This window comes from Magnolia sinica, chromosome 3, assembly GCF_029962835.1.
Source record: "Magnolia sinica isolate HGM2019 chromosome 3, MsV1, whole genome shotgun sequence".
NCBI classification, from domain to species: domain Eukaryota; kingdom Viridiplantae; phylum Streptophyta; class Magnoliopsida; order Magnoliales; family Magnoliaceae; genus Magnolia; species Magnolia sinica.
This window is the reverse complement of record NC_080575.1, coordinates 124400754-124425286: the sequence shown is the minus strand read 5'-3', so window position 1 is coordinate 124425286 and position 24533 is coordinate 124400754. Positions and strand designations below refer to the sequence as shown.

At 41.9% G+C, this 24533-nt stretch overlaps 1 protein-coding gene across 1 annotated transcript; it reads right to left on the bottom strand.

Moving 5' to 3' along the window:
- Nucleotides 1–10480: 10480 nt before the first annotated feature.
- Nucleotides 10481–23913, bottom strand: LOC131241135 (probable pre-mRNA-splicing factor ATP-dependent RNA helicase DEAH5). Its single transcript, XM_058239812.1, has 2 exons — nucleotides 20451–23913; nucleotides 10481–11014 (listed from the first exon to the last, which is right to left on the bottom strand). The coding sequence occupies exons 1-2, from the start codon at nucleotides 23741–23743 to the stop codon at nucleotides 10621–10623; spliced, it is 3687 nt and encodes a 1228-aa protein (XP_058095795.1). The 5' UTR covers nucleotides 23744–23913; the 3' UTR covers nucleotides 10481–10620.
- Between the last annotated feature and the right edge of the window lie 620 nt (nucleotides 23914–24533).

Below are 24533 nucleotides of genomic sequence, written 5' to 3'. Positions count from 1 at the left end.
CCGGAGCAGGGCAATGTACGAGGTTCTGTCCATAGGCGGTCCATCGTTCACGTGGTAGTAAGCCACGTGTATAATAAAGATATGGCTGTCAAAACACGTTGAAAATATGTACCTGCACATGACTCACCATAAGCGAGCGCCAAGTGGCCGTTATACGAGCGCGACTCGGCTGGTACCGGGAACCAGCAATATAGTTCGGTACACCGACGGAGGACCCACCTCGATGTATGTGTTGTATATCTACACCGTCCATCCGCTTTGCCAACTCATTATATGGCTTAGATCACACCACAGTAAACAGTGGTGAATGACTATTAAAAACCTGTGGGCCACAAAAAGTTTTGGATCAAGCTAATATTTGCTTTTTCCCTCATTCAAGTCTTTGTGGGCCCCAGAAAGTTTTTAATGGTGAGCGTTCAATGACTACTGTTTCCTGTGATATGGTCCACCTGAGATTTATATCTACTTCATTTTTTTGGATCACGCATAAAATTAGTTGGCAAAACGGATGGACGGCCTCGATATATAACGCATACATCAAGGTGGGCCCCACGCCACGGTTGCTGGTTCGGGATCAAAGGCAAGTCGCGCCCCCGTTATAGATGTTCTGGTCAAGGCCATAGTCTATGTTGAATGTGGGCCGTTGCTAGAGCACTTGTCGCCCATCGCATCATCGATGTAGATCTCGCAACAACACCGGTACGAACTGAGGCAGTGGGATTCACGGGCAATTGTAGGGAGAGGTTTGCTGCGATCCATCACGAAGTATTGCAAAAGTATCCATCCGCCTATCGCTGTTGTATCTAGGATCATGATCTGTGATCCAAACCGTTTACAAGATGGGCCTCATAGAAGATGGGTGATAGGTAATAATGAAACTCTTCAATTGAAATACTTTAGTACTTTGATTATTTAAGTTTTTCGGATGAATATGAACAGTCTCTGACCATTGATTTCTGATTCATTTATTAAAGTCTAGGATTTTCCAATCTGAATATTTTTGAGACAGAAACATTCACATTTGTATTTCATGTATTTCATAGATCGATGGTTTGGATCACTGAATATGACACAGATCCAACGGATATATTCAGACGTATGAAGTAGTAATACGTCTAGCTGCATTTTAGCAAGTCTTTTAACAAGCTTTGGTCGTCGTGTTTCGTTTCTGACAGCAAGAGCTCGTGACTCTGAAATCCAGACCATTGGACGGTCGCGTCTTGCAATAGGTAGACCTGTCCCAGATTATAACCATCTGATTATGGGCCACAAATAGGCGGTTAAGTACAAATGTCCAGAACCGGTTCACATCTACCTGATAAGGTTCAAAATTAGATAGGATTCCCCCACTCCCCCGGTCAGGCTGTTTTTCATATACGGTCAGTTCTCACGAGATGGAACAGACCAACGGTTTGGATTATGGGATGCCTGAGACCTGCTTCTCTGATCTGAGGGCCCGTTTGGCCGGGTGGATTTGAAGGGAATGAATGGTATTAGGGTGGATGGCATGGATTTCTAGCTAATGATGGTGTTGTCAGTGGATTGTCCTGAGACCCATGGGATTGCTATATCCCGTCTGTTTGGCATGCCCGGCCAGTCCTGGGACTCAACCTTCTCCTCCGTTCCAATCCCTCGAACCAAACACGTCCCAGGTAAATTTGAACGGATTAGGGTGGATTGGATGGGATTTAAAGGTAATGATGGTGTCGTGAGTGGATTGTCTAAAGATCCATGGGATTGGGATCAGATCACCGAATCTGGCACGCCCGGCCAATCCTGGGATTTAACTTCCAATCCCTTCCAATCCGACCGGCCAAACGGGCCCTCATGCACCTGGAAATTACTTGAAATTTACATTCGTCACACGCGACTAAGTCAAATTCAAACTGTTCAAACTTCGGTTACGGTGAAAATGACACTTAGGGCGTGTTTGGGCGGTGGGATTAGAAGGGATTAGTGGGAAAAACATAATTATTACCCATGGCAGGGTTGTCCCTACCATGCTTTGTTGGTAACATGATGGTACATTGAATGAATATACCCACCATCATTTGAAATTACTGAGAATAACATACCCACCATCATTTGAAATTACTGAGAATAACGCACATGTGTTATATCTAAATTGTTCATTTGTTTGGTAACCTCATTTTATGGCATGGGCCGAAAAATGAGGCAGATCCAAAACTTATGTGGCTCCAAAGAAGTTTTCAACAGTAAGTATTCAATCCCCGTTGCTTTCTATGGTGGGGTCCACTTGAGCCTTAGATTTACCTGATTTTTTGGCCCATGCTCTAAAATAATCTCAAAAAATGGGTGGACGGTGTGGAATAGCCCACACATCATGGTGGGACCTACACAACTTGCTAACATTGAGTGAAATTGGCACGAGACCCAATGTAATTTCATATACAGCTTTTCCATTCTTCCCAAACATGGAGTGGAATTGGCACAGGACCGGATGCAATTCCATCCCACTGCCCAAACACGCCCTTAATGGGTCATCTTAGTATTGAATTGGTGGATATTTATCTGACGGTTAAAATAGAAATATCCAACCATCCTGTTCCAATAAACTTGTGTCCATGAGTCAATGGTTAGGATTGTTCATCCAATTTTATTTAGGGACTGTCGCTTCCCAACAGTGGGACCTCGTGGCATACAACCTCAACGACTGGTGTGATTTTCAGGACTTGAAAAAGATTTCGGTCCCGGGAGCAACTACACCACCCAAGAATGATTATAGGTCATGGGGGCTGTCAATGTCCGTTTACATGTTTTGAAAATGATTTTGAAGTCTCAAAAGCTGTAACACTTCATCTTTTTTTTAAACGGTGGGTTTCACTATTCCCTATGATGTGGCCCACTTGAGTATTGGATTGTCCTCATTTTCTGGCCCTCGCCCTAACTTGACTTGACAAAATTGATAAACGGCGTGGATTTATCACATCATTCCTGTGGACCCATTCTCTTAAAAAAATTCAAAACAACAAGTGACGTGCCATCATCATGATGGGACCCACTCCTCAATCTAAACCGTCCAATGAATCCAAACCCTCGAATAACTCTAGCCCTTGAAATCTTTTGCCTAAAAACCTTTGATGCGGCCTACTAAAGATTTGGATCTTTTTCGTTTTTAAGCTTATAATATATTCTTATTTTGCAAAATTGATGAACAACTTAGATCTCTTTAACCATCAGTAGTGGACCCTGCCTAGCTTAGCCATCAAAACTGAAAACTTGAGCATCCAACGCAGGTTTCATTCGAAGCGGAAACTCATTCCGTTTTTGCAGGCACAACATTCTTTCTCCATAATCACTTTTGATCTCCACTATTCACAGCCTCATATTTAACCTACATTCAGTGGTTCGTGATCCTCCAACACTCCTCATTAACAAGTAGTCAATCCTCATCATCCACGCAAAATCAAGATGAAAGAAAAGTCACCGATCCTGAACCTGCCATTAACAGTCAATCATCTTCCACACCAAGAACCCACCACAAAGCCGTTATTTGCTAAATTTATTACAATATCCAAATCATCACATGAGGCCCATCTAATCCGAATATGATCATTAGATCTATTAGATTAATCTGTTGTTGGAGATACACTATTTACAAGTGCAACTTAGTTCTGTACGCAAGACGTCAAAGACTCTTATTACCACCCAACTCCAAAGCCATGTTTTCCAAAGACATATGTGTACGTCCACTGAGACTTTAGATAGCCTCGATCACAAAAAAGAGATTAGAAATAAAAATAAAATGAAAAATGAAAGAAAGCGAATCAGTGAGAGGAAGAGATAGTCAAGCTTTCTGAGTTGACTGGCTCATTGCTTTATCCCATCTGAGTTATTGTTCCAACGTATTTTGGACAAAATCAGAAGAATGAATCAAAAGAAAAAGCTGGAGGAAATGAGAATATAAGATATAAGAAAGAAAGAAAGTAGGTAGTTTCATCGAGTTAACTCAGCAAGTGAACCAGATAACTCGCTAGGCCGATCATCCGAACTGATTCCATGTTCCAACTTTGAGCCATTTACCAGCTAAGTTTTCTATCTCAATCATTTGATTTTATACGTTAAAGTAGTCTTGATTCGAGAAGACTCACCGAGTCAACTCAGTGATTTAACATCTTATATTTCTTATATTTTAAATATTAGATAATTAGAAACCTTAGTGTAGGTCTTAATAAATCCGCATGTATGATTTGTGTAGGGACACAATCGTTTTACGTTGAAAACATTTACCGAGTAATACTAGTTTAAATGCGTCGAATTGAGTTAATGAGAAATCGGATTCAGACTATCTACATGTAGAATCCATCACCACATCAAATCTATCACTCTAAATCAGGTAAGTGATCGAAAATTTTAGGCTAACATATTGATTGATTTGATTATTTATTATGTATTAAATTTATTTGATCATTGTTATTAGTTGCATATTATTTTATTTGATTTATTGGTTGCATATTGTAGAGATAATTTATTTGAGTTATTAATTAACTTCATTTTATTTATCGTGACATACTTAAATTACAATTATTTCGTTATTATTACATGATGAAGAATGTATTTTCAATTTACGGGTCCTCTGCCTCAAAAGGATCACTATGTTATTTGTTTATGGGTGCTCTACCCAGGGTCATACCCAAAAGGATCGGCAAGGGTGTTCTGCCCTGCGCGATTCCTTAAAACGATCAACACACACGGGTACTCTGCCCTGAGTATTTGCCCTAAAATTTTATTCACCAGGTGATCTTCCGATGGTCATTTTCCTAAAAGGATCAACACTGGTGCTCTGTCAAGGGTCATTTCTTAAAAGGATCAACACACACGGGTGTTCTGTCTTGGATTGAATTAGAAAGGATTTTAGATGACTGTATTATCTTATTTTGTTATTATGAAAAACAATTTGTTATTGTTGTCACGTAAAATGCTTATTCAATACTCATAATTAATCCTATTTATTTTATTGAGTTGTATTGGTGTTAAAGTAAAATTTTTAATTTTTGGAATGATTTGACCCTACGAGTCGTCGCACTCACACCCGTATAGACTATTTTGCAGGGTTTGTATATGAAGAATCGATTGAGCAAGATTAAAAACTTTTATCTTTGTTTATTTAGAAATTAATTAAAATTTAATGTATGTTGTTATTATTTATTTTTTAATGTCAATATAATTAAAGATTCAATGATTGATTAGTGAACAATATTTAATGACAATGATTAATATCATTTTAGTTGCTCTGAATGCCTTGAAAATGCATGAAATAATGTGGGTTGCGATATATATTTTATTTTAATATAACTTATAGTCATAAAATTCGGGTTCGGGCATTGCCAACTTGGATTCAGATTTTCAGGGCGTGACAATAACAATTATAATTACATATATTAAGAGCAATTATAAGTCTCGTAAATAAAGAGACGTGCCAACAATTTCAAATGTTATAAAACTGAAATAATTCTAAGTATTGAGAGCAATTTTTTATAAAAATTATATAAAATTTGAATAAAATATATTATGCTTTGATATCATATTAAAAAATAAATTATTTGAAAACTCAAATTATTAAAAAATGTTATATATACATATAAAGAAATTAATATTTCACCAATTCATGAGATAGATTTCAAGTCCCAGGATTCCCAATGTTTTCAAGTCCCAGGAGTGTACCACTTATGGATGCTCTGTGGCACCCACCACGGTGTATGTGCTGTATCAACCGTGTCTATCCAATTTTTCAAGCTTACTGCCAACAATGAGAAAAAAATAATAAAATCATATCCATAGCTTAAGTAGACCACACAATAGGAAACATTGGGAATTGAACTATTGCTGTCGAAAATTTCATAGGGCCACAAGTTTTAGCATAGCCGATCTTTGTGTTTTCCCTTACTCCAAGTCTGTATGACCTTATGAACAGGTTGGATTACAAATAAACATCATTGTGGACCCTAGGAAGGTTTCAACGGTGGATGTCACTATCCCCACTTTTTCTGCGGTGTGGTCCACTTGAGTCTCGAATATTCTTTAATTTTGGTCTCATGGCCTAAAATGAGCTGGAAAAATGGATGGACGGCGTAGATATAACATATATATATATATATATATATATATATATATATATATATCAAGGTGAGCCCCACAGAGTATGCACACAACGGCTGAGCGCCTCAATACACCATCCGCGTCCGCAACCAACCGCGCCGTGGGGCACGGCTCACCGCCCATTTCAGAAAACGACAAAACAGAAAAAACGATTTTCAAATCGCGTGCGCGGCCTGGTCCCACTTTATGTACGCGGATTTTCAATTGTAGCAAGTGGGGCCCATGGTTAGGTAATCCAGACCACTGATCCGTGGTAACCCGATGGACCAAGAGCTAACAATCTCTTGATAGCGCAACTGAAACTTTCAATCTGTGGGCTGCAAACAGAACGCAGGAAAGAGAAATGGATCAGTGATCCAGGTTCAATTGAAAACTGTACAAAGATCAGAGGAAAGAATCTTATGACCAAACATACTTTGGATCGTGGTCTATCCACCTGGGAAAACAAACAACGGTCTGGATTACCGAACCATTGGCCCAGCTTTTCAGAAATGAAAACCCACGTATACGGCGCGAAACTGCTGCTGGCGTATCATGAAGCATCGAGACAAAAATGCGGTGGAAGGGTCAGTACAAGACCCGGATCCACGACAATGTGGGGCCCAGAAGTGACACGTGCATGACATGCAATCCGTCAATCATGTGAGAAACCAAGTGTTCCTGTGGCGTCCAACACAAAGCTGAGGTGGACCACACCATGTAAATCATGCTTAAAACTTCTAAAATCAGTTGGTGTGGCCCACCAGAGTTTTGCAATGGTCTGATTTTATGGGGTCCATTCGTCCTGATGAGATTCATCTTGTGAATGGATTGGATGGAATGAACAATACATGGCCAACCTGGAAAGTCTTTGGCGGTGGGCGTCCCCATCACAACCGTTCAATGTGGTGTGAGCCACCTGAGCTTTGGATCACCTTTATTTTTAGGCTCCATGGAGAACTCTAGGAGGTTCACATGATGGACGGATTGTCATGCAAACGTCACGGTGGGCTCTAGACATCAAGCTACAAATTGTAGTGGACCCGCCTAAAATAGTAAGGAAGATAGCCAACCGGATCTATGACGTGTCAGTAGAATCAGACCGTTGCAGATATCAGCAAGGGCCACACATGCATGAAGAAATGGAACGTTATGGAAAGATGGGTCTGATCATCTGGCCACTGTGAGGCTTACCTAATCAACGGTCCAGATCTTGCCCACTCATGCTGTAAGATCTACCGCATTGCTCATACTGTATTTTCTTTATTGTCTTTGTGGCCCACTTGTTGATCAGATGGGCCTGATCTTTTAGGTGCTGAACATTCAAGGTGGGGTCCACTATATCAGAGAATCCGACCTAGCGATTCCTATAACGACTCTCGCACCTTCGTCTTGCAGGCAACACGTACTAAAAAGGATATAGATAGCCTATTTCTTAGTTCCCCAGATACGATGGGGTCTCACATGAACGGCTTGGATTATGCACACGTATCACGTACTCACGCAGTGCGGGCGAAGCGAGTGGCCTTACGAGCGGCTATTCACGCGGTGATCCAAGCTAAATAGTAAATTTGTCGGTTTGTAGGGGCGGTTTATCTGCAACTTATATAGAGGAACGAGAATCTCGTACAAGTATCTGCGTGTGGAGCCCACATATCCATGTATTTTTAGAGTCCAACGGATGTATAACAGTCAAAATGACCATTAAATTTTAAAATCCTAAAAATAATTTTATGAAATCATAAGGTGAGCCAAACAAACAAAAAACAATGGACATCCACCCAAATACCTCCAAATTTATATCTTAGTACATGGATAATTGTACTAAAATTATTTCAAGGAAATATAATTTTAATCGTATTTAGATACTATTAGACGGATTGGATTTTATATAAATATCATGATGAATCACACACTCAAGGTAGGTACACAAGATTCTCCTCCACAACAGTTGCAGAGAAATCGGCCACAATTTTGCTTGGTTTTTCTTGGGCAAATCCCGGCGATTATATCCACAGCTCAATAGTCAAATCTAACAACTGTCCCCGCACGCGTGATACCATAAATATTCCATATCATGCGATATTTACGAACCGACCGCAAAATCTCCGCTAATTTGGAGTTTTATGCAGGCCAAAACATCTGAGTTTGTGGTACACACCACGTTTTATAGGTAAAATCCACTCCGTTCTTTAGGTTCTATCCTTGGTTCTGTGAATTTGGGAAAAATAACTGAGATATATATATATATATATATATATATATATATATATATATATATATATATATATATATATATAAACTTAGTTGGGACACACCACGGAGAAAAATGATGATGGGATACCAGCCATAAGTTTGTGTAGAGGTCTACATTGTGTGGATAAAGTTTCATCAAAACCGTTAATCAGGTGTAAATCACCGGGATAAAATGAAGATATAAAATAATCATGATCTAATTATTAGGCAAGCCATATCATGTCAGCTTAGAGATTTTATGAGCAGTTTTAAAAACTGTTTCCATGTTTTCACTTATCAAAGTTTTTAATCGGGGCTAATGGTTTGTATGTACGGTTAAAATAATGATTTTCACCCGATGGACTGAGACGATTCAAATATAAAATCATGGTGATCACTTAGCGCCTGGGGAACTGGGTCCACGTGCTGAGTGGAAGATGACCGAAACCGTCCTCATTGTAAGAATGCATACCATACGAGTCACCGTTAGAAAATTACTCCTTGTCGTTCGATATTCTTTCTCCTTCTCACCTTATGACCTTCCGTTTATAGGCCCACCATTTGCATGGCCGCTATCACTGGGCGCGGCTTCGGTGGACCCTGGATCCACCGAGGTGGGTCGGATCCCTGACCGTGGGCCCGCCGTAATGTATGTGCCTTATATCCACACCGCCCATCCACTTTGAAAATTCACTTTAGAGCATGATTCCAAAAATGAAGCAGATCCTAATCTAAGGTGGGCCATAACGCAGGAAAGAGTGGTAATCGACCATTAAAAACATCTTGTGGGTCACAAAAGTTTTGGATCAAGTTGATATTTGTGTGGTTTCTTCATCCAGGTCTTTGTGACCTTATCAACGGGTTGGATGGAAAATAAACACTCCGGTGGCCCCCATGAAGTTTTTATTGGTGGGGATTCAATCACTGTTTCTTATGGTATGGTCCACCTAAGATTTGGATCTGCTTCATTTTTTGGATCATGCCCTAAAATGAGCTTTCAAACATGGATAGACGGTGCGGATGTAAGTCATATACATCACAGTGTCCCCACAGCTAGGGATTCACGGACCTCAGTGGATTCGGGGATCCACCTAAACCGCGCCCGCTATCATCCTAGCATCGGCTAGACCGGAATGTTCAGCCCAGATTACGAAAGTACTCGTGACTGCTAGCGGAGTTATAGCAAACGGACGGTCGTTTGGAATTTCCTACAACAAGGAGCCCGCTCGGTGGGGTGGCCCACCGTGAAGTGTGTGACATCCACTCCGTCCCATCATTTCACAGCTCATTTTAGGACATGAAACCAAAACTTAGGCCAATCCAAAAATTCAAGTGGGCCACAAAACGCCAACATGGAGGGATGGCGAACCTTACTGGGCCCATCATGATGTTTACATGCCATCCAACCCATCAGCCATATCCGAATCTTGTGGGCCCTGAGAATTACACTGATTGGATGATCCTAACCATCTGATTTTCCCTTTCAAAATTTGACTGCCTATCATATATAGTTGAACCGTCCTTTGATAGAAACATCCGATCAGAGTGCTTTTTTGTCACTTGTATTCACAATATACCTTACTCTTTTGAAATCTGAACCATCCTACGATAGGCAGGCCAAACTGTGCACATTGCAAAGGTGGATGAGATCTTAACTGTCATCATATTGTCCCTGTAATGGATGGCCAATGGCTCAAAAAAATCGAGCTGTTTATATAATAATTTTCATGCCATTCATTAACCGGAGAACCGGACCTGCCCTTGACGTGAGCTGTCCAATTATTAGACCAACCCACCCACCAGCTCATGTACATCGAATATGGACCGTGAACAATTTCCCTTGCCGTTCAATGATCCAAACCGTTGATCAAGTGCACCCAACCAACAGCTGAAGCATGACCAAAGGATCTCCCAACGGGCCATAATAGTCTTCATTAACAGGCTAGAGAATAGCCGGCTAATTAAAATGAAGTGCAAGGTTGGATATATACGGTCTTCCAATCTTGACTTTTGAATCACAATCCATCCAAGGTGGGGCCCAAAAGATCATCAAATCATTAATCAATGGGTCTCATTTCACGGGAACTCGGGCCTGGAGTTGGCATACACTAGCAATCAAGGTCAGAAACGCAGAAGAAAAGAAATAAAAATCCCTCTGTTAACTTGAAAGAGGAATGATTGGTGAAAAATATTGGGGGTATACAAGGGGATTTGTACATGGCATTGCTTAGACAACATCCAGAAAAACTACTATACAGAACAAATAGCCGAAGCGGCTGTGCACATTTAAGCACGCCGCTTACTCAAACGCCACGAATTGGGTTCATGGTATCTATCATAGAGTGGTTCAATGCGCTCTTGCCGCTTGCGCTTGCTCATCTTCGTAGGATCAGCCACCTTGAAAAACCTAGGCGCAAGCTCCACCAGCCATTTCGGGTCAATGACAGTAACCTCGCGCATGTATTCTTTCGTGGTCATGACGAGCTCATTGTATATGACCCAGTCAGGCTGCCTTTGGAAAAGTGCGCTGCTAGGATGTATGTACACAGGCTGGTTCTCGACCAGGGTTCTATAACCTTCCTGTGGGTCCTTTCTAGCAGCATGAAAGAAGAACCCCGCACAAATAGCCTTCCGGATCTTTGTGAAGTTCTTACCAGCACTTACAACGTCCAGTTTGTACCTAAAGAGGCAATGTCGATCCCATGTTAGTGCCATAATACATTTTGCCATGATGGACAACACCAAAATAAATTAAAGTTTGTGAAGAACATCATGTATATTGTCTCAAAACTGATATTTTTTGCATGCAATGGTATTTTGAATGTCAAATATAAAAAGCATTGCGAAGCACTGCTGGCTATAATCAGTGGTGTGCAACCATGTTGCCGCTCCCCAATCATTCTTCATATTTCTTTCCCTATAATCGATTACTAAAGAGAAAGGGCTACACGAGTCAGGAGGAAAAAAAATCCTGAGCTTGAGGGTGGCTGGATCATTTCGGGGATGATTGCAAAACCAGGGTTCGATGGGAAGGAAGATGATGCGTTGAACTGGAGTCATGAGTTATCTCATTGGGTCTGCTAAAGTGGCAGTGTAGGCCGAGCAGGGACAGGTTCACTTGAGATGTGGTCGGTCACTTTTTGAAACAGGTGGTTATGTTGATATGGCCTTTTTCAAATCTGGGTAAGAAGGCAGGCTCCTGTGCCCTATGCACAAGGGGCATAGAGGAGTATACGACTTGGAAGAAGATAACGCAGATGAAAGGCAGTGTAATATGCAGATTTGTCAGTTTAGCTGTAATGTGAGGGGAGCAGGAAAGTAGGATGGTAGAAAGAAAGGCAAATCAGATACATCTCAACCTCAAGGAAATCCAAACTGATCTAGCAGATTTACAATATCTTCAGAGTTATGTGACCAAACAAAATATGGGGAAGAAAGAGTGATAGTGAGATGTAGTTGTCTGGTTATCAGCTCACCGAGGTTTGATCAGACAAGCCAAAAGGAGCACCACCAAATCAACTGAAGGCAAAGTGGAATCCGGAATACCACTCAAGAACTGCTTTGGAAGATTGGAAAGGAAAAAAGACCTCGTATGCCTTCAAAGAGAGAGAGCTCCAAGCAGAGCAGTGAACCCAGTGAAAACAACAAATGGGTCAACCTGGTAGAGAAATCAGTTCAGAAGGAGATAAATAACTTAAATACCTTTCAGATTCGAGTTTGAGCATGTTGTTTGAGAGAAATGGGTAGTAATTCCAATGCTTCCTGGAAAATTGGAACAAAGATAAATAGGAATTGCTTGTGGATAATGGGCGAAAAGGTTTAAAGCTGGTAGGGAAATTATGAATTCAAACTCCACCAGTTATGACAGTCATGGAAAGTGAGGGGGCAGGGTCAAATCATGTGGATCGTCTCATGGAACATGAGGGAGGGAGCTGGGTTCTATTCTTAGCAAAGGGGCGTGAGACAATATGAAGGAGAAAAATCGACCAGCTGATGATTTAGGAGTACAAAGCAAAGAGAGTGGGAGCGGCTCTCACCAGAGATTAGTGGGAGTCATTGCTGTTGGTCCGTCATTGAGAAGAAGGTCAGGCAGGTGGTCCGATTGTGATATGGGATGAGAACCTGATTGCTGAAGCAACTCAAATGCAGCTACAGTCGATCAAGTTCAAACTGAGGGTGGGAGGTCTCACATGTATGCTATCGAATGTACAAGGGCTGGAAAATCTGAAGACTAGAGGAAAATTCTTCTGGTGTTAATAACAGAGGCTTACAACACATGGATGCTTTCACGGTGCATTGGGCGAGGTTGTTTTTTCTTTGAAAGGCAATGAAAATTTTATTTAATAAAAAGTGCTACAAGCACCAACGATACAAAAGGAGCCCCAACCCATTTAAGATTAAACAATCTACCAGAATACACTTCTCTCTCTCAAAAAGATATATATATATATATATATATATATATATAAGACTTGGCCCTCCCTAATAATGAATAAGAGGAACCACTCTTGTCCCTAAAGCATCAATTATTTCGTTTGCCAAAATAGTCTCCTCATTAGCCATGCACATTTTGCCCCAAATAGACCACATAACAGTCAATAAAGATAGCCTCCAAAGCTTCTTTCTATCTCTTCCGATTCCACCACCATGCCAGGCAAAAAATAAATCCTCAATGGTCTCGGACATCACCCAAGAAATCTTGAAAAACCCCAAGAATCCCTCCCAAATGAACCTAGCAACGGGGCAATGGATAAACAAGTGGTTTCCCGATTCAAAATCATAAGGCAAGTGGAGCACTTGTTGGGAATGTACATTGCCCTCTTTCGAAGATTATCAATAGTGAGCTCCCAGTTCCTGGTCACCAACCACACAAAAGCCCCTAACTTTGGAGGAGTGCCATAGCTCCAAACGAACCCCGAGGGGCACGGGCCTGCAACTGCACCCACAGAGGTGAGAAATCTATAAAAAAGACTTGGAAAAGATGTTGCCCGACTTCTCTAGACTCCACAACAAAAGTCTTTCACCCCCAACAACAAGCAAACACCACAAAGCTTCTCTGAGGCCCTTGAGAATCCCTCCCAACTCATCAGAAAGATTTGCTCTACAGGCGGGAGACCGCACCATGTTCTTTTCGAGGGGCGAAAAGCAACTAGCCACATATGACTTGACATCCAAAGCTATCCCCACCAGTCTAGGGAATTCGGCACAAAGAGACCTTTCACCTAGCCAGACGTCTTCCCAAAAAAGCACCCTTTCCTCATTCCCAATTGCGAAGCACACCCCCTTCTATGGAGAGTAAACCCCCTATTTAGAAGCAACCACCCTTCTCCATAGGCTCTCCTCCAATCTCCTAATTCCAGCATCCCCTTGCCGAAACGGCCTACACACCTCGTCCCACTTTAACAAGTGAAATTTATGAGGTTCAAACAACCCTTGCAATAAGAAGTCGCGCCTTAACTTATACGACCGCTCTACCACTGACTTCAAGCACTTCAACAAGGACATGAAATGGGTCAACGGAAAGTTTGGCTTCCACTTTTTTTATAACCCTATACGAAAGATGCTTTGGCCGCTTACCAATATAAAAGGAAAGGTGAAGATACGTGGTAAGGAAAGAACCAACACCACACCCAAACACCCCAACTGACTGATTCAGCTCCTCATTGAAAGTTTTAATCCCCAGAATTTCACCCTCCACGATATTGACACTTAACCCCGAGACCACTTCAAAGCATTTGATTACCTTTCTTAGGCCATCCACCATGCCTTCCTCAGCTTCGCTAAAAATAATTGTATCATCAACAAACAGTAAATGGGAGATCTAAGGCCCTCCCCTCCCCTCCCCTCCTAGAAGCCTTGAAGAGACCGACCTCCTAGCCCTTGTCTAGCATCCTACTCAAAGCTTTCGCAACCAACACGATCAAATAGGGGAATAATGGGTCCCCTTCTCTTGGTCCTCTCAAAGCACCGAAAAAGCCTTTTGGCAACCCGTTAACCAGAATTGAGAACCTTGCTGACCGTTCACATGATTTAGTCCAGCATTGACAACATTCATAAAAGGGAGTGGAGAGAGTGGAACTACGTTTTTCGTCATTGGAGACAGATCCAGGGGGTTCAGCCGTTCACTGCAAGCTCGTGTTTGGGTCGTAGTGCTTGCATAGCTACTGAATCGGATGGGATCGCCATTACGATTTCCCTTCACCTCCCCTGCCACTGCAGATTACCCTTTAGTTGCATCAGCACTACTCTCCTGAGGAGAGAGAACTAACCGTTAGCTAATTGGAACCCCTACGGGAGGTTGTTTGGTTCCAAAATGGAATCAATAGGTCTGCAAGCAACCCTCCTGTATCCATAGATTCTGTGGTTCCATCTTAAGTTGGAGTTAGTCAACTTGCCACTTAGAGAGGCAGCCTATACATGGTAAAACAACCAAGAGAATCTAGTTATGAGCAGAGTCAACAAGTCCTTGATCTCTAAGGAGCAGGATGATCAGTTCTCCAGAGCTTCTCGTATGGCCCTTCCAGGATGCTGCTCAGATCATGTGTCAATCATTCTAGAGTCAAAATCTGTATTCTGGGGCCCAAAAACCTTTCAAAAGGTGAATGTGTGGTGGAATCCCTAATTGGAGGAGCAAGTTTCAAGTTCATTGACAAACTCCACATATTGAAAAACAAGAATCACACACGCGCGCGGGCGCACAAAAAAAAAAAAAAAAACCTCCAGATATTGAAGAACAACATTTAAAAAAACAAAAGTGGAACAAGGTCAAGGAGTGTATCAGCAATCTTGAACGGAGGAAGATGACTGTCACAAACAAGATGATGAGCCTGCATAACATTCAAGAGTCACATATTTGGAGAATCTCGTGGAATATCTTCACTGAAATGTCTACTCCAGGAGGTGCTTAGAGTAGAGGAGATTCCACAGGGAGCAAAAAACTAGAGGGTTATGGCTCAAAGAGGGAGACAAAAGCCACTGGATACTTCCACAGTGTAGCAAACATGAGGAGCAATGCAATACAAGCAGTTGTCCATGAAGGCTCAGCAATTGAAGATCCAAAAGAATCAAAGAAATAAATGTTTTGTTTTTCTTTTTGGGAAAAGGAAATAATTGTATCATTCTATGATGGTACCGTATACTGCATGGAGATTGTTGATAGGCCTAAGTTGGATGGTCTAATTTTCAACGCCATTCCAACAGATGTGGCCAAATGGATGGAAAGGAATTCTGATGAAGATGAGGTGATCTGGGTGAAGGAGGCGATTTTCAACACAAAGAAGCGTCTGCTCCTGACAGTATGACATTTGAGTTTTATCAATATTCTTGGAAGGTAATCAATCCAGAGTGAGTGAATGTTAAGAAAGAACCCCACTCACCTACGAAGCCAATTATCAACTCCACTTTCATCATCCAAATCCCAAAGACTGAAGTAGGTCTAACTTAAAAGACTTCAGACCCATTAGCCTCAGGGGAAGCCTATACAAGGTGACCACCAAGACCCTTGCTAACTACACTGTCACTACCTACACCCCAGTAAGGGCTTTCACTCAAGAAAGACAAAATTATGGATGGGATCCTTGCAGCCAATGAGTGCATCTATACTAGAGACCTATCGAGATCCCAGCCATCCTATGCAAAGTTAATATGGAGAAGGCTTAGGACCACATCAAACAGGATTTTGTCGATTATATGCTAGGGAGGAGCTTTTGAGAGACATGGAGGGGATGGATTCAGGAATGCGTCTCTACTGCCAATTTCACAGTCATTGTCAATGGTACTCCTACCAGCTTTTGCGAAGCATGAAGGATCAGACAAAGTGACACATTATCTTCATTCTTGTTCATCATAGTGGCGGAGGTGTTTAGCAAGCTTTTTAGATGGGTGAAAGGGTGTTGCTCCTTTTCGAATTCTCGGTGGAATACCCCTTGCTTTACATTTCACAACTGCAATGCAGACGATATGCTGCGGATGTGTAGAGCTACAGCGACCGAAATGCTAAATTTAAAAGCTCTCCTTCATTGTGTTAACGTGATATCTGGCCTTAGGATTAGTCTCAAGTCTTGGCAGAAGTGTCCCTCTTGGTAATGGGATGGAGGAGAGGCCTGTCAAGCAGTTAGCATGGCTGCTGGAGTGCAGTTCCAGGATGCTTCCCATTCAGTGCCTTGGCTTTCCTACTGGGAGCTAGCATGGTTTCAGTTTGGGACACAATTATTCAAAAGATCGAAGATCTTAGGAAGGGCATGCATGAGATTATTAATTCTTCAAAAAGGAATTAGCTAGCTCATGCATGAAGTATAATTTGCCGCTCTGTGTTCTGTTATCTGAACTAATGTTTTAAAACCTGGACCGCATCTAGATCCATTTCTGTCGGCAGTTCAGCCCCAAACAGTTCGACCGTATGGCCAACCAGTCTGACTCGTGGTGTGTACTTAAAATTCAATACAGAAAATGGTACTTATCATACAACAAAAAGCACCTGATCCCCTAAAAAATACTTAAAAGTAGATTCGGAATTAAGTAAATCTGCAAATAATAGTTTGATTTTTTTTGAAAGATAACTTGCATTAAAGGAAAACAAAAGACAAGAAACAAGGCGAAATCTGCAAATAATAGTTTGATTACTAACTGATCCCATTAAATATGAATTTAATCTGCAAAACAATAAAAGATGCTGCTTCAATGATATGAAAGCGAATATTTATGTTTGAGTCAACAAGTAGCAGGCTATACTACCTAGAGTAAGCTATTACTGTTTACAGCAACCATTAGTCTATTCTGTGCATGGAGCACAAGACAGACAACAACGTAGTCATCTAATGAAGAGCACGAGACAGAAAACAGCATAGTCAACTAATGAAGTTTGCATGATTGAAATAGTGAAGAACCCAAATGGAATGAGCCTATTATCGTTTACAGCAACCATTAATCTCTTCTGTGCATGGAGCATGAGACAGACAACAACATAGTCATCTAATGAAGTTCACATGATTGAAATAATGAAGAACTCAAATGGAGAGAGAAATTAGTAATTAGGCATTTAGTCTTACACAACAAACCCAAAAAGAAACAGAAATTTTAACTATTGCACATGAAAAGAAAAGGATTCATGACACAAACAATGTCCTTGACTTTAAGAAAAAAGTGTCCGATACTCAATGCTACAATTAGCAGTATGTGTTGCCCAGTTTTTCTCGAGTTATTTAGCTTCTAGTCAAGATTATTAGGTTTGCTTCAATGTTTTGCTTCCATAAATGTGGATATGACTTCCATCCCCAAAAAATCTTTTCATGATTAACAAACATGTATACCTTAGTACTGAAAATCTACAACCATGACATCTGATCCTTGTATAAAAACATTAGCTCGTGTCTGTAGAAAACTCGGTTGTATCATGGAACCTATGGTCTGGTTGAGCTTGGAGAATTGTATAGGAGTGTAAATTGCCTCATTGCCATTGGTCACAAGTCTTGCTTGGTTGTGATTGGATGTATCCACACAGCCAGCATACTTCCAAGGCAAGTTGCTTCCCTAATCCAGAAAGTTTTATCCAAGTGGTTGTTTTCTTACAGAAGATTCTAGTTTTCTGAGATAGTTCCTACCCATTTTGGTCATTAATGTTTCTCTCTTCTAGCAAATGATGGTATCAGAGAATTTCTTGGCTGTGATAGATCATGGTGTATTCATGCACCAAAAAGGTTATAAGCTATCCAAATTAATGTCTTGTTAGTGCTAGCACTTGGGAGAAGCTCAAGGGAGATCATAACAAGGTTAAGCATATCCGCCCCTCTATGACCCTACTTTGCTTGCTTGCCTGCCTGCCCATTGGAATGAATTATTTTTTTAACGACAACCGTGCAAAAAGATAAGACTACAATTTTCAAATTGGTAAAATCAAAGAGGATCTCTTACAATTGACTGTGATTCATCATACAATAATCAGCTAGGGCAATGAATCAAACCCTCTAGAGTTTTACCCCAATTTGCAAACTCACCAGGGTTATAACTCATTACCTACTCACTACCCAACAGGCCAACATAGATTACATTACTCTGCATGGTAAATTAATTTTTCTTTTATTTTCTTACATTTTATGCATTTTAACTCCAACTTCTGCTTAGGTCTACCGCCGCACCACATTCATAGTAAAAATATTATTTATGGCTAAATTCAGCACCTCATGATTTCACTTATTTCTTCTTCTTTTTTTTCTTTTTTCTTTTTCTTTTTTTTTTTTTTTTCCTTAGACTAGCAGTTTTGTTTATAACACTTCTTGGTCTAATCCAAGAACATAGAGCTTTGTTTCCAAAGCCCAATAAAGTTCCCCAAGTGCATATTACAATCTTCCTTCTTCAACACTATTCACCCTCAATGTGTAATTGTTGCCCAATTGTTCTTATCTATGCATATCTTCATCCTTTTTTATGAGTTTCTTTTCTATGCATTTCCCACTAAAACATCCCTGCCCATGTCCACTTCCATCAAAATGCATACTGTGGCACCCCTCTCATTTGACCTGCTCAAATACCATCTAGAAAATGGCACCCCTCTCCTTCAACCTACTCAAATACTATCAAGGCAATGGCACTCCTGCCACTTTCTGCATCATCACCTTCATCCCAAATTCACTGAGAATCTTATCTGCCAGCTCTTCCTACAAATTCAGCATTAGCCCTAAAAAGTAAAAACATTCACTGAACTTGACTAGAAGTTCTTGAGAAAGAGTATGTGTCCAAGCAAAGAATGCCCCATTCAGTAACTTCGTATATCTCTGCATCTTTATACTGATTGTTGCAGATGCAGAATCCATGACACAACTGAGTCTGCCAGAGAGAAGTTCATGATAGAACTTCCATTTTCAAGAGGAAGATCCGTAGACAGAAGAATATCATTTTGGGAAGGGAAGTCAGCATAAGGGAGAGAATATCAGTTTTAAAATGGACATCTATAGACAGAAGAACTTCAGTTTGCAGCAGATGTATGCAGGCAGAACAATTTCAGCTTGCGAGAGACAGAAATAGGAAGATGGAATCAGTCGCTTAGAAGGGAATGGTTGAATAATGATGCCAAAAAGAGGAGGAAAAGTTACAAATTACTGTTTAGACAATTACAACGCCTATCATATTTAACCTATGTAGGAATAGAGGGTGTGTGTACGTGTGTGTGTGTGTGTGAATACATATTTTTTGAAAGGCATTCAACAATTTTTTAATTTTTTAATTTTTAAAATTTTTTTTTTTTTTTTTTGGGGGGGGGGGGGGTGTGGGGGGGGGGTGAAACTATAATAGTTATTGGTTGGCAATTTCGAGCAAAAGGAAGGTGTCTATTTCACTTCCACTCACAATTTTCATCAGCTAATACTAATCATTCTCATGGAAATATCAAGAGTTGTTATTCAATGTATATTACGCTAATCCTGAGCAGCATTTTTTGTTGATGTAACTATTCATAATAAACCTTTATATAAGCCTTCTATTTCCAGGTGCACATTTAATAACTAGAGGTTTGGTAAGCCCGTGAAAACATGTCAAGCCCTAACCATCCACACAATTACACAAGCCAATATGGCATCCTTGTGCAAGATTCGAACTTTCCATCTCAAGGGGCATACTGAAAAAATTTTCTCTGTCAAAAATCAGGCTGTTTCTCTCCTCAAGAGGACCACGATGTAGGAAATAAAACCAATTTGTTTCTCGCCATCCATATGTTTTCTGCACTACAGCCCTGCTGACAGAAACAGCCTGACTTTTAGATAAGAAGAACTCGAGAGTGCAGAGCCAACATAAATATGCAATGCTCGGATCTCAAACAACCTTGACATATTGCCATGTGTGCTTGCAAGTGGATAGGCAGGGCTCCACACTGTGCTTAGAAAACCTCTAGTTACTCAAATTTCAGCAGCTGCTTAGTCCAATTAATTTAGTATCAACTATCTGAAAATTGAGCCTATAATTTGTTGTTTAATTGGCCTTTTGATAATATCCTCAGAAAACATTAGTATATGAAGTAAATTTGCCTGGAAGAAACTGTGCATTAACATTGTCTTGCCAAAGAAAAATAAAAATAAAAACAACAGAAAACCGTGGATGCACCAAGCAACCAAAGCAAAGAACCATACCTGTCCATGATGGTAAGAAGCTGCTTTCTGACATCCTGTGCCCTCCTCAACGATCGAGACTGTACAAAGTTCTCGAAGCACCATGGTCCAGAGAAATTTTTCGCCTTCCAAGCCTCATAAACTGCAAGCAAAGTCAGATGGTCCCCTTCTGGCTGGAAAAATTTGGCCCTCTTTTGATCTGCTTGGGCCTGTTTCTCCCTAGGCCTGTAGAAGATGTTTTGAGTCTGAATCATTGCAATGATAGTTAAGATCTCATCACTGCACCCAAGATCTACACTAGCGAGGAGCATCTTTGACAGTGGTGGTTCCAATGGGAATTCTGCCATTTTCCTACCCAACTTGGTCAGGAGCCCCTCTTCGTCCAGTGCCCCTAGACTGTAAAGCTGCTCCATGGCAGAGACGAGGGCTTGGGGAGATGGTGGATCCATAAAATCAAAAGACAAAAGATCATTTATCCCCATAGCCTTCATAGCGAGTGTTATTAATCCAAGATTGATCCTTTGAATTTCCGGAATTGAAGTAGGAGACATTTCATTACGATAAGCACTCTCAGTGTAAAGGCGATAACATTTCCCAGGTCCCGTACGACCAGCACGTCCAGCTCGTTGCTTTGCTGATGCTTGTGAAATTGGAGTTATGACCAGAGAATCAAGTCCCTGTTTTGGATTATACACATTCTGCTTTGCAAAACCCGGATCTATAACATAGAATATCCCATCAATGGTCAACGAAGCCTCAGCAATGTTGGTAGCCACAACCACCTTCCTCTTCCCTGGAGGAGCAGGTTCAAAAATCCTCGACTGCATTTCACTAGGAAGAGCACTGTAAACAGGCAATATTATCAGTTCTGGTACATTCTTCCCAAGCCCTTTCATTCTCTCGTAGAGGGACTGGCATGCATGATCAATCTCCTCTTGACCTGTTAAGAAGAGAAGGATGTCACCTTCGGGTTCTGTCAGGTGAATTTGCAAGACTGTGATCAGTGCTGCGTCAAGGTAGTCACTTTCCGGCTGTTTTGTGTAAAGTATCTCAACCGGAAATGTTCTTCCAGGAATGGTGAAGATGTTACAGTTGAAAAAATACCCAGAAAACTTCTCTGCATCAAGAGTAGCGGACGTGACAATCAAACGAAGGTCGGGTCTTCGTTTTACAAGCTGTTTTAATAGCCCGAAAAGAACATCAGTATGGATTGTCCTCTCGTGAGCTTCATCCAACATAATTACAGAGTACTGTTTAAGTTCATCGTCCACCAGAACCTCCCTAAGAAGCATACCGTCAGTCATATATTTGATCACAGTCTCAGGTCCAGTGCAATCCTCAAACCGAATAGCATAGCCAACTTCCTCTCCCAAGCGGCATCCAAACTCTTCTGCCACCCTCTTTGCCACTGACATAGCCGCAACCCTACGAGGCTGAGTACATCCTATCTTACCCCTGGTCGTGTAACCCGCTTCAGCTAGATACTGTGTAACCTGGGTTGTCTTGCCGGAACCCGTCTCTCCAATGACTACCAGCACCTGGTTTTCATTTACAGCCTGGATCAGCTCTTTCTTCAATTTATAGATGGGCAGGCTCTGCCTCTGCTCCTGAATAGAAAGCTTCGATCTCTGCCCGAACGTCAGGGCCTTCCCGAAGGCATCCTTCTTCCATTCAGGCATGTCATACGCGGACAATCCCACACCCCTTAGCTCCTGTGCAAGGTGCCTCTCACCTGTTTCTGGCATTGGATCTTCCCACGGACGGTTGAGATCTTTGGGGATTGAATCGAGCATGGTCCGCTGCTGCTGCTCTCGCACCTCTCTTCTCTCCTTTATTAGAGCAGACTGGAGCGCTGCCGCACGACTCAATGACCCCTCTGGATTCTTAAAGATCTTCACAGGTGACATGTCAATGGAGTATCTGCTCTGCCCCTGCAAGAATGCGGGCTCGTCCTCATTCAACTCAATCTCCAGCTCTTCCTCAGCGCCCTCTTCCTGATACAGCATACCATCACCATCGTCATCATACATCGGGTAATCCTTCACGCCCAAAACACCCGAAGCAATCAGCTGCTTCGCTTCCCATCTCTCCGGCGAGCTCATCCGCTTCAACGGCCGCCGTGATGGAACACTACTATCCTCCTCCACAATCGTAATCCCTGAAAGGCCTTTCCTAGTCGTCGGGCCCGGATTCATGCTCGATGGGTTTGCGCTAAGAGCATCATCCTCTGAGGTCCTCTTCATTGGAAGTAAATCCATTCCTGTTTTCTGATCAACATCCCTCATAGATAGGCTCAGCTTCTGGCCTGAAACTGATATCACCTTCACAAACACCTCCTGGTCGCGCTTCACAAAGTCCTTTGCATTCGCAACCCTCCGACTAGCAATCTGTGAAACATGAACTAGCCCCTCTTTCCCTCTAAAATCATTCAGCTGGACAAAGCAGCCCGTGTCCATCACTCTGGAAACCCTGCCTGCATACACCCTGTACAATTCAGGCTCGTCCGAATAGTGACGTCCACTCTGCTGGACCCTATCGCCATCATCGCCATTCTCATCAAATTCATCACTGCGATCTCTCCTGTGCCGATCACCATGTTTCCTCCTCGCCCTAGAATCGCTTCTATCACCATCCTCTCTATCTCTACCATCATCGCGATTCTCATCATATCCATTTCTTTGATCTCTACCATGCCGATCACTGTGCCTTCCCCTCACTCTAGAATCACTTTTGTCATCATCCTGTCTATCTCTACGCCTATCATCCCTTTCATCCCTATATCTATCACTTCTCCTGTCTCCATACTGATCCCGATCGCGATTGCGATCTCTATCCCGACCACGATCTCGGTCCTGATGTCGATCCCGGCCCCGATCTCGATCCCTGTCGCGATCTCTATCCCGTTCTTCGTCCCGATCTTGATCATCTCGATCCTTCTGTTTTGCCTCCTTCTCAATTTCTCTACCCAGGTCCCTTGCCCGGTCGCGATCATCAGCGATCGCCAGCGCCGGGAACGCCGTCGTCTTCTTGCCGTCGGCGACAGTTGTCTTGTCGGATTTTGATTTGGGAGGGAGGATGGCGTGGATGATGGTGAGGAGGGTGCGGACGAAGTAGTCGGGCATCTCAGCGCCGTTCTCCTTCAGCTTGGCGTCGAACTCGTCGACCGTCTCGGATCGACGGCCGAGATCTGTGATGAACTCAGCCAGGACCTTGTCGCTGCATCCAACGTGGGATTCGAGCTCCGTACAGACCTTGGAGACGAGGGAAAGGTATTCCAGCTTCTTCAAACTCTCGTCTACGGCTTCAGACGCCATTGTGAGAAGAAGAAGAAGAAGAAGAAGAAATCGAAGAGAGAAAGGAAGATTTTGATATGAGTTAGGGTTAGGGTTAGGGTTAGGGTTAGGGTTTGGAAAAGGGGCAAACGAGCGGGAATAGGGAAGTTTGGAAACTCTAGTTGGGACTCGGGAGTTATGCTACCGGAATTCGTCGAGGCGATTCGTTTCTAGAAGAGCGCGCCAAGGTAACTAGCGCTAGGTACTTACCAGGGTTTACTCTCACAGACGTATAGCTACGTTGATGTTTCTTTAATTAGATCCAATCCGTCCATCAGGCGCGATGCCCCAGTTTAACCATTGATCCTAAATATCATAAACATCCGAAACTTCGGTAACCCAAACGACAGGAATGACTGGCATGAAATATGAAACCCTAGTTTTCTGTATGTCATCCAAATTGGAGATGGGCATGATCATGCATCTGACTAGAGGATGCGGACTAAGCTGGACTCAAAGCACGCGGTCGGTGGATCTGTTACTGCGACGCCGTGTGTTTTATATCTATGCAATCTATTTAGTTTGTCATTTCATTTTAAGCATTAGCTATATATAAAAAATAATAATAATATATTAAAAAAAAAACCACCAAGCAAATCCAAATCTCAAGCGGACCTACCATGAAGCAGTGGTGATTGAACCCCATCTATAAAACTTCCTAGAATCCAAGGTAAAGTTTATTTGTCATCCAACTTGTTTACAAAGTCACCTGCACTTTAACCAAAGTGGGTCAGTTGCGGCCGCCTTTGTCATGTCCTGAAATTCAATATCC